The sequence below is a fragment of the Coregonus clupeaformis genome, chromosome 20 (assembly GCF_020615455.1).
Source record: "Coregonus clupeaformis isolate EN_2021a chromosome 20, ASM2061545v1, whole genome shotgun sequence".
NCBI lineage: Eukaryota > Metazoa > Chordata > Actinopteri > Salmoniformes > Salmonidae > Coregonus > Coregonus clupeaformis.
In genome coordinates, this window is record NC_059211.1 from 31,126,033 (window position 1) to 31,135,941 (window position 9,909).

Consider the following 9,909-nt stretch of genomic DNA (forward strand, 5'->3'; position numbering starts at 1 on the left):
ACTATTTTATTTTAGACTGTATAGCCTATGGCTTACCCCCTGTAATTATTTTTTAAATAAATCAATTAAAAATCATGAATAATTAAAACCAATTTGTATTCCTATATCACCAATTTATCAATTAGTGTTGGCTATCTTACCACAACCCATCAAATGCAAGTAGTCAACTTCAAAGCAATCCCAAAAACAAAGCCTGTAACCCCTAATTATCTTAAATTTACAGAATAATGTCAGTCCTTGATTCCCAAAACATCTGTAATTAACCCAAGTGATGCACATAGCCTCCAAAATGCAATTTTTAATGAATCAGTTTGCCAAGCCTATGTGAAATTGTCATACCATCACATATTTTGTGAACTAGCCTGATATCTGATCCTCTGCCTGCGTCACACCTTGTCACGTGACGCACATCAGTCACACGTTAGCCCCTCCTCTCTCCTGTCGTATCGTATTGCTCCTCTCATATGACAGAAAAACATACACAGAAAAACATTTTAGTAGTTAATGCAATCACTGAGTTATCTCAACCATATTCAACATTCCTTCGTTCACCCATTATTCACTCTAAGACTAAAGTCAGAACTAAATAGATCGCTCAAAAACATTTTTATTTTATTTTAATCCGTCATTTAATTTAATTCATTATACTCCGTCAACATATATTTAATTTATAAATTCACTACATCTCAACAAATAGTTTAATGTTCAAACCCCCAGCCGCTTTAAACTACAAGATTCGTGTTAAAATCTCTCCTCTTTGTTCCCACGTCTGTGTCTCCCTGTCTCCCCCCTGCAGTGTAACAGATGTGTTGTTTAGTAAAATCCCACGCATGCGCGATACATTCTAAAATACTTTCTCACCGTGGAAGGTGAAACAGACAGTTAACAGTCCGGCTGTAACTCCTTTTCCCCCTATTAGTCAAACAACATTTAACAGCGCTCACAAAACATAGAACCGAAATTCCACATACAAACATAATTTAAGAGGCTTTATTACCATCGCAGTGGACCTCTAAGGATATCCGTTAGCATGTAGCACGCAACACAATTAGCATTTAGCAATTAGCATTAGCTTTAGCTTTTAGGTACAATGTGACACAACACCCATTTAGCATTTAGCATTAGCATTAGCCTTTAGGTACCATGTGACACAACACACATTTAGCATTTAGCATTAGCATTAGCCTTTAGCCAACTGCGGCCTACAACATGTAACAGAACCCGCATTGCGTCTTAAATTGATTACTGTTTCGTTTGTCCTACATTTATTCTGCCGTGAGTATGGCTATTTCTATGAGCGATCCCCCCCATGCAAATATCCCGTCGGACAGAAGCTGAGCAAGCCATCCCCAAGAAAATGTCCCACCAACCCCAGTCCAAGACTGACCTGAAAATTCCTAATGCGTTTCCAGGATTTTGTGGCCCACCATGCGGTCGCCCCGTGCGTCACGAGGGCTTATCTAAACCTGCAATGCTCTAAAATTGTATACATATCTTGGCCCCGATTGTTCTTGACTTACTATTCAAGCAACACATCTCTATAAACAATCCATAAACTCTAACCACTTTTGCGCTGTTGTTAAAATTGTATAATGATTAGCCAGACCCCCCAGTCATCAGCAAAAACGCCACCCGAGGCATGGTCGTAATGGTACATTCCTCCAGTGTACACAAGCAGTAACAAAACTAACAACTTAGCTGTGAGGCAAACTCACCTTGGCTGGTCATGACTCCAGACCAAAGTTAGCTTGAGTTAGCTTGGCGGCTACAAATGCAGCAGAGGAGAAGTGCAGACCCCTCCTGGCAAGCTCGCCATTTGTCGTATCGGATGAGTGGTGGCAATTATTGCTGATGAACAAAAGGAGTCTGCTCATACTGAACGTTGATCATAAGGTTTATTCAGATCAGAAGCTTCAGCATGAGTGACAGGTGACATGACACCCGGAGAGTGACGCCTCAGAATGGCTGCTCGTTCTGCCTTTCTTCTTCGTTCTCCCCCCTATTTATAACCAATGATGCTCCCTCTTCTGGCCAATCCCCAGTCTCCCCTGTCTACAACACACTTCCGGTCTGTTGTATGTGACGTTACACCTAAAACATTCCCTCTTGATACTAACATAAACAACATTCCATTTCTTCATGAAAAACATTTAACACCATCATAATCTTAATACACTACAGTGTCCTTTAGTAGTGGTTTCTTTGCAGCAATTCGACCATGAAGGCCTGATTCACGCAGTCTCCTCTGAACAGTTGATGTTGAGATGTGTCTGTTACTTTAACTCTGTGAAGCATTTATTTGGGATGCAATTTCTGAGGCTGGTAACTCTAATGAACTTATCCTCTGCAGCAGAGGTAACTCTGGGTCTTCCATTCCTGTGGCGGTCCTCATGAGAGCCAGTTTCATCATAGCGCTTGATGGTTTTTGCGACTGCACTTGAAGAAACTTTAAAAGTTCTTGAAATGTTCTGTATTGACTGACCTTCATGTCTTAAAGGAATGATGGACTGTCGTTTCTCTTTGCTTATTTGAGCTGTTCTTGCCATAATATGGACTGGTATTTTACCAAACAGGGCTATCTTCTGTATACCACCCCTACCTTGTCCCAACACAACTGATTGGCTCAAACGCATTAAGAAGGAAATAAATTCCACAAATTAACTTTTAACAAGGCACACCTGTTAATTGAAATGCATTCCAGGTGATTACCTCATGAAGTTGGTTGAGAGAATGCCAAGAGTGTGCATAGCTGTCATCAAGGCAAAGTGTGGCTACTTTGAAGAATCTCAAATATAAAATATATTTTGATTTGTTTAACACTTTTTTGGTTACTACATGATTCCATATGTGTTATTTCAGAGTTTTGATGTCTCCACTATTATTCTACAATGTAGCAAATAGTACAAATAAAGAAAAACCCTTGAATGAGTAGGTGTGTCCAAACTTTTGACTGTACCATCGTGCTCTAGTCTGTTTGTCTCTTCCTCTCTCTCTAGAATGGGAGAGTCAGACTCAGTGGTTGTCTTTGCCTGTGCTTTGTGTTGCAGACCTGTTTGCCAGTAAGCAGGAGAGTGTGAAGTTTGTTCAGGACACATCCAAGTTCTGGTACAAGCCTGACATCTCCAGAGATCAAGGTAAATATTGTCTCTAAATATTAGACATCTGCTGCAAGAACTGTGTGTTAGTGAGTGTGTGTGTGTGTGTGTGTGTGTTGACACCCTATTTCCTATATAGTGCACAACTGCTATGGGCCCTGGTCAAAAGTAGTGCACTATATAGGGAATAGGGTGGCCATGTGGGTGTTGTGACTTTCTGTGTAAGACATGTGTTTTGTCCTCTGTGGTGCTCTGTAGCCATCACTGTGCTGAAGGACAGAGAACCTGGATCTTTTGTCGTCAGGGACAGTCACTCGTTCCGCGGAGCCTACGGATTGGCTATGAAGGTGGCTACACCCCCTCCCTCTGTCCTGACACAGAGCAAGAAAGGTTGGTGTCATAGGCTAAATTTTTTGTGCGTCCCAAATGGCATGCTATTCTCTATTAAGTATGAAGTGCGCTACTTTTGACCAGAGCCCTATGGGAATATGAACTCCTGAGTGGCGCAGTGGTCTAAGGCACTGCATCGCAGTGCTAACTGTGCCACTAGATCCTGGTTCGAATCCAGGCTCTGTCGCAGCCGGCCGCGACCGGGAGATTCATGGGCGGCGCACAATTGGCCCAGCGTCGTCCAGGGTAGGGGAGGGAATGGCCGGCAGGGATGTAGCTCAGTTGATAGAGCATGGCGTTTGCAATGCCAGGGTTGTGGGTTCGTTTCCCACGGGGGGCCAGTATAAAAAAAATATGTATTCACTAACTGTAAGTTGCTCTGGATAAGAGCGTCTGCTAAATGACTAAAATGTAAATGTAAAATGGAATAGGGTGCCATTTGGGACACAGCCTCAGAGAGGTACATCAGTTCCAGCATGGTCTCATTAGATTATGTCATAATAGGGTCATTCCAATTCATTTCAGTAAGCCATGACACCCGCCATCTCAGATTGTTCTGAAATGGATTCTGTAGAAACAGATAAGATAAGCCTTCCTGTATCATTCTTTTGTTGAAAGACAATTTGAACTCTGAGAAATTAAGGTAATTGATTGAACCCAAATTGGCCATTTCAATTTATAGGATTCATATAATATTCAATTGATATAGTACCCATCATCCGATTTGTACCAAACCTCTTCTTAACAATGATTAAGACGTGAGGAATCCAAATAAATGGCCAAAAGCCACGCACGGACCCCCCCAAACCCCACACCAAGCCGACCCCAATGGCAAGTATACATGATCAGTTCTCTATGTTTAATAAGTAGTATGAAGCTGCGGCTTGGAATAATGTTAATTCATACTATGTAATGTATTCTCAGTGAATTTGGTTCTGTTGTTTTTGTTTCTTTTCAGAGAAATTAGCCATTGAAGTCACTTGCATTTTCCCCCATAAATTATTGTGAAAGTACCAGGTTTTTCCCACTAGATGCTGCTGTTTCTGCTTCTGTCACACACATTTATCCATCAGAAATGCACTTTCTTGTGCTTTTTGAGGTGGAACGACTCAGTAGTGACATTTAACCATTGTAGTTATACAGTGTGTCACTTCTGACTTATTTCAAATGAGATATGTCTGTCAGTCCAGGGCAGTGTAGGGTGAAGTTACCCCTAGATGCTGACCCTGGGTCAATTTGGTATTTTCTCCACTAATGGTTAAGGTTAGGATTGGGGGAAGGGAAGCTGATCCTATATCTGTACCTAGGGACTTGCCATTTCTCCACACCTCTCTGACTCTGATATCCCTCTCTGATGATGTCACTTCCTGTCTCCACAGTGGGAGGGGACCTGTCCAATGAGCTGGTGAGGCACTTCCTGATTGAGTGCACGCAGAAAGGGGTACGACTTAAGGGCTGTCCCAACGAACCCTACTTTGGTGAGGACATATTCCTGTGTGTTGTGTTATGTGTTGTGCATATGTTTACTGTATGTGTGTTGTGTTGTGTGACTATGGCTGCGTTTAGACAGGCAGCCCAATTCTTAAATTTGTTTCAGTAATTGGTATTTTGACCAATCAGATCAGCTCTAGGAAAAGATCTGATGTGAAAAGATCTGATGTGATTGGTCAAAAGACCAATTAGTGGAAAAACATATCAGAATTGGGCTGCCTGTGTAAATGCAGCCTAAGTTTACTGTATGTGTGCATATGTTCAGTTTTGATGAAATAATACGCAATGTCTTCCTCTGGTGGACATACTGAGTAGTGCATCTAAACAGGTCCATAATAACTAGATGGTATGTGAAAGCATCTGAGACAGTCTGTTTCCTGTTCCTCACAGGAAGTCTGACTGCGTTGGTCTGTCAACATTCCATCACCCCCATGGCCCTGCCCTGCAAACTCATCATCCCCGACAGAGGTAAGAAAGTGCGTGTGTTTGCAGTGGTGTAAAGTACTTAAGTACAAATACTTTAAAGTACTACTTAAGTAGTTTTTTTGGGTATCTGTACTTTACTTTACTATTTATATTTTTGATTACTTTTACTTTTACTTCACTACATTCCTAAAGAAAATAATGTACATTTTACTCCATACATTTTCCCTGACACCCAAAAGTACTCGTTACATTTTGAATGCTTAGCAGGACAGGAAATTGGTACACTCACGCACTTATCAAAAGAACATCCCTGGTCATCCCTACTACCTCTGATCTGGAGGACTCACTAAACATAAATACTTTGTTTGTAAATGATGTCTGCGTGTTGTATTGTGCCCCTGGCTATCCGTAAATAAAAAAAACAAGAAAATTGTGCCGTCTGGTTTGCTTAATATAAGCAATTTGAAATGATTTATACTTGTACTTTAACTTTTGATACTTAAGTATATATTTGCAAGTAAATTTACTTTTGATACTTAAGTATATTTAAAACCAAATACTTTTAGACTTTTACTCAATTAGTATTTTACTGGGTGACTTTCACTTTTACTTGAGTCATTTTCTATTAAGGTATCTTTACTTTTACTCAAGTATGACAATTGGGTACTTTTTCCACCACTGTGTGTTTGTGTGTGTGTGTGTGTGTGTGTGTGTGTGTTTTTATAAATTCCGCCAAACTCTTTTCTCTTTCTGTGTTGTCAGACCCTCTGGAAGATACTAGTGAGCCATCAACACAGTCAGCCACCAACTCTGCTGCTGAGCTACTCAAACAGGGAGCAGGTACTGTTTTATCTCAGCTCTCCTCTTCTCTGACATGGTGGGTGTGTGTTTCAGTGTGTCTCTGTTTCAGTGTGTGTGTGTGTGTGTGTGTTACTGTGTATGACGTGTGTGTGTGTGTATGTTTCCCCTCCCCAGCCTGTAATGTGTGGTTCCTGGGCTCAGTAGAACTGGAGTCTCTAACAGGGTACCAGGCTGTGCAGAAGGCAGCCAGTCTGACTCTGGCCATGGACCCTCCTCCTACCTCCACTGTGGTCCACTTCAAAGTCTCAGCCCAGGGCATCACCCTCACTGACAACCAGAGGAAGTGAGTCATACACACAAATGCATGCACACACTCATAATGTAAAGAACCTCCTAATTGCAACAGATATTATATACCTACACTACAATGCACTCACCCCTCACTGCCTGTCTCTGTCTCTCTCTCTGTCTGTAGGCTGTTCTTCAGGAGACACTACACTGTCAATACAGTCATATTCTGTGCTCTTGACCCACAGGAACGCAAGTGAGTACTGTACACTCCATGGTGTGTGTGTGTTCCAGATAATCATGCATGGTAATTGAACCTATTCTCTTCTCACCAGGTGGACTAGAGATGGCTGCTCCTCTGCTAAGTAAGTCATCCCCTCATTTCACCTCCTCTCATTCTTTCTCTCTCTCTGTCTCTTTCTGTCTCTCTCTCTCGCTCTCTCTTTTTTTATCTATCTATCTCATTGTCTATCGTTACTCCCTCTATCAATCAGAGCTATCACTTCTCTTTTCTGAATTATTTATTGAATAGCACTGGGTCGTCTTCATTAGTACACACCATAGCGAAACATAGCAAAACGTTTTGCAACGGAAATTTTTTGCAATTAAAATGTGTTTCTTATTGGATAAAATTCAGGTAGGTCACCCCCCATTTCGGCCCATTTGTTTCCGTTTCATTCCTTGTGAATATTACTCTGGATTATTCTGTTTGGCTGTTGAAGCTGAAGGCTTACTGAGCTTCTCTGCTGTTTCTCCTGTCAGGATCTTTGGTTTTGTGGCGAGGAAGTCGATGAATGGGACAGAGAACGTGTGTCACGTGTTTGCTGAACACGACCCCGAACAACCTGCCAGTGCCATCGTTAACTTTGTCTCCAAGGTGATGATTGGCTCACCGAAGAAATAAGACGTGTACACACTCTCACACACACACACACACACACAAACACACATTGTTTGTCCTGCTGGTACATATGGCACTAAAATGCTGATGTAGAAGAGAAGAGACTAATCTGTTGCATTATGGGATACTATCCGCAGAAGGCAGCACAGTAACAACAACTTTACCCTACACACCAGGGGCCTCATTTATAAACGTTGCATATGAACAACATTTGCCCCAAAATCTGCATGTGCCAGTTTTCAACAAAAGTTGAGAATGTGAGAATGTGCTCACCTTCCCGCAAATGGTAGACCATGCATATGCACATCTGCTAGTGGTTGAAATATTGTATTACAAGCTGGCAAGTAAGTATTTCGTGCAAATGGGGGATATGATGAAAAGATTATTAATAAAAAACTAAAAATCTGGAAAACATGTGAACAAGAATGCAGCCATTTGCCGTTAGTGAGAAGTGCGAAAATCTATGTTTTGTTTTTATAATCTAAAATAATTTGACATTTATTTTATTTTCATAACCATTGCAGAATACATTCTGCACCTTTTCTGGCCGTGATTGCTTCATATTCCCGAAGGAGCCATACAACAAATGATCATGCGCATCTCATTTAATTGGACCTAGTAGGGTAGTAAATAGCTATATGTATTTGAAGTTTTGCGATATCATGGGCAGCACGGTTTATAATACCGCTATACAGTCGCATTTAACAAGTGAACAGATGCTCTTTTACATTGAACTGGGCCTTAGTGAGCTAACGTAAGGACTGTAATTGCATATAATTATTTTGTTGCCTGCAATAGACAATGTTTCAGAATTCGCGGACAGTCAATCATAGGTTGGAGGAAAAGTCGATGCAAAACATTGTTTAATTATTAACGTTCTGCTGACAGGTCCACAGCAATTAGCCATTATTTTGTCTTCCAGAAACTGACACAGTCCTTTTCCAGATACAGCATCAATTACTGCTAAAGATTAAAACATCCTGCCAACACAGTAAATAGACCGGTAGTTTATGTAAAATATTTGACAGTATGGGTAGGCTTAGGCTACAGTATTGCTGTGCGATAAGACCACAACATCATTGCCTATTTAATCTCAGAGCCTATACCAAGGTAGGACATAGAATCACAATAATATATTGAACAACAATTATTGTTTTGCATGCTGTGGCCTAATGCCAATCGTTCCAAATTATACGTCAAATAAAGGGCGTTATGATCACCATAACAGGTAAATGGAGGGTGTTTTCCAGGCAGTTTTAATGGTCGTTCACGCACGGTTTTACAACAGGTCTGATTTATAATGGGAAACGTGCATATGTATGGCATGCGCCAAATTTATTAATCTAAATATTTTTGTACATGTGCTGACTTTTCAGGGAATGTGGCATGCAGAAATGTATTGTGAAATGTGTGAAATGTATGCAATGGTTATAAATGAGGCCCCAGGGGAGTAGGGTGATGTTGCCCCTAGATGCTGATCTGTTCCTAGGATAAACTTTACCCTGAAGCGCATCGAGGACTTAAACTTCTCATGAAAAACAGACTTTATTAATATAACTTTTGCTTATCAGAGGAGGCTGATGGGCAGAGATCATTGTAATGGCTGGAGTGGACAGAATGGTATCAAACACATCAAACACATGGTTTCATTACAATGAGCCAGTCCTCCTATATCTCTGCCCACCAGCCACCACTGCTGTTTATGTATATATAATCAGGATGTCATTGTAAAGGGACATAATCTGTCATGTATGATATGTATTTTTAATTGAGACATGTTTTCAACAACTTTATTTGTTGAACTGTAATCTATATGATATTGTCCCTCTAATCACACAGCATTGCTAGTCTGTCTCTACCCACCATACAGAGTAAAAGGCTCTCAACAAAAAACATGGTCCCGTTTAATCACTTCAGCCAATCCCTTTTAACTCATAATATCAATGAAACACTCAATCCAGTGCTTGACTTGGTCTGGAACACGCCAATATAAACAGTACCGGCACCTAGTCCAAGTCATGCACTGCTACTACAATGTACTGGGTTTGTTTAAAAGCTTTGTTTTTTTAGAAGCTTCTCATATAGATACTATGTACTGTACTTTTCCTCTGTAAGCCATTTCATACTAGTATCAATTTACAGTTATTTTCAATCGCTTTGGTGCTATTTTCACAAGTATGTGGTGAATTTTCTAAACTCTTAGTACAAAACTCCAAACTGGTAACACTTGTAAAGCAGCCAGTCTTAAATTCAAAACCTTTTATTGTGTATTAATTTGTAGTGGGATTAATTTTAATTTCCATAATTTCTATGCCATGTGTGATCAAAGGTGTGATCATTGAAGACATCTTTCACAATCATTGATGCAAAAAAATAAATGTATTGTTCAGAAATAATTAAAACATAGCTGTACTGTAATCATATGAAACCATTGAAATGAATGAAAAAAAAACAGCGTTTAGCAGGCACTCGTTTTCATCAAGCCTGTCTTGACCATTTGGCCATAGGTTCTCATCG

General features: G+C 40.5%; 1 protein-coding gene across 2 annotated transcripts in view; it reads left to right on the top strand.

Moving 5' to 3' along the window:
- si:ch211-191a24.3 (tensin-3) overlaps window positions 1-9,029 on the top strand; it is an 86,712-nt gene extending 77,683 nt beyond the window's left edge. For both annotated transcript variants that reach the window (XM_041840179.1, XM_041840181.1), the window contains 9 exons: window positions 3,048-3,134; window positions 3,354-3,485; window positions 4,865-4,963; window positions 5,367-5,444; window positions 6,165-6,242; window positions 6,378-6,546; window positions 6,679-6,747; window positions 6,827-6,856; window positions 7,254-9,029. In XM_041840179.1, coding sequence (XP_041696113.1) covers window positions 3,048-3,134; window positions 3,354-3,485; window positions 4,865-4,963; window positions 5,367-5,444; window positions 6,165-6,242; window positions 6,378-6,546; window positions 6,679-6,747; window positions 6,827-6,856; window positions 7,254-7,395 — 884 coding nt within the window. In that variant the 3' untranslated portion in view covers window positions 7,396-9,029. The remainder of the gene's footprint in view (window positions 1-3,047; window positions 3,135-3,353; window positions 3,486-4,864; window positions 4,964-5,366; window positions 5,445-6,164; window positions 6,243-6,377; window positions 6,547-6,678; window positions 6,748-6,826; window positions 6,857-7,253) is intronic.
- Window positions 9,030-9,909: the final 880 nt, after the last annotated feature.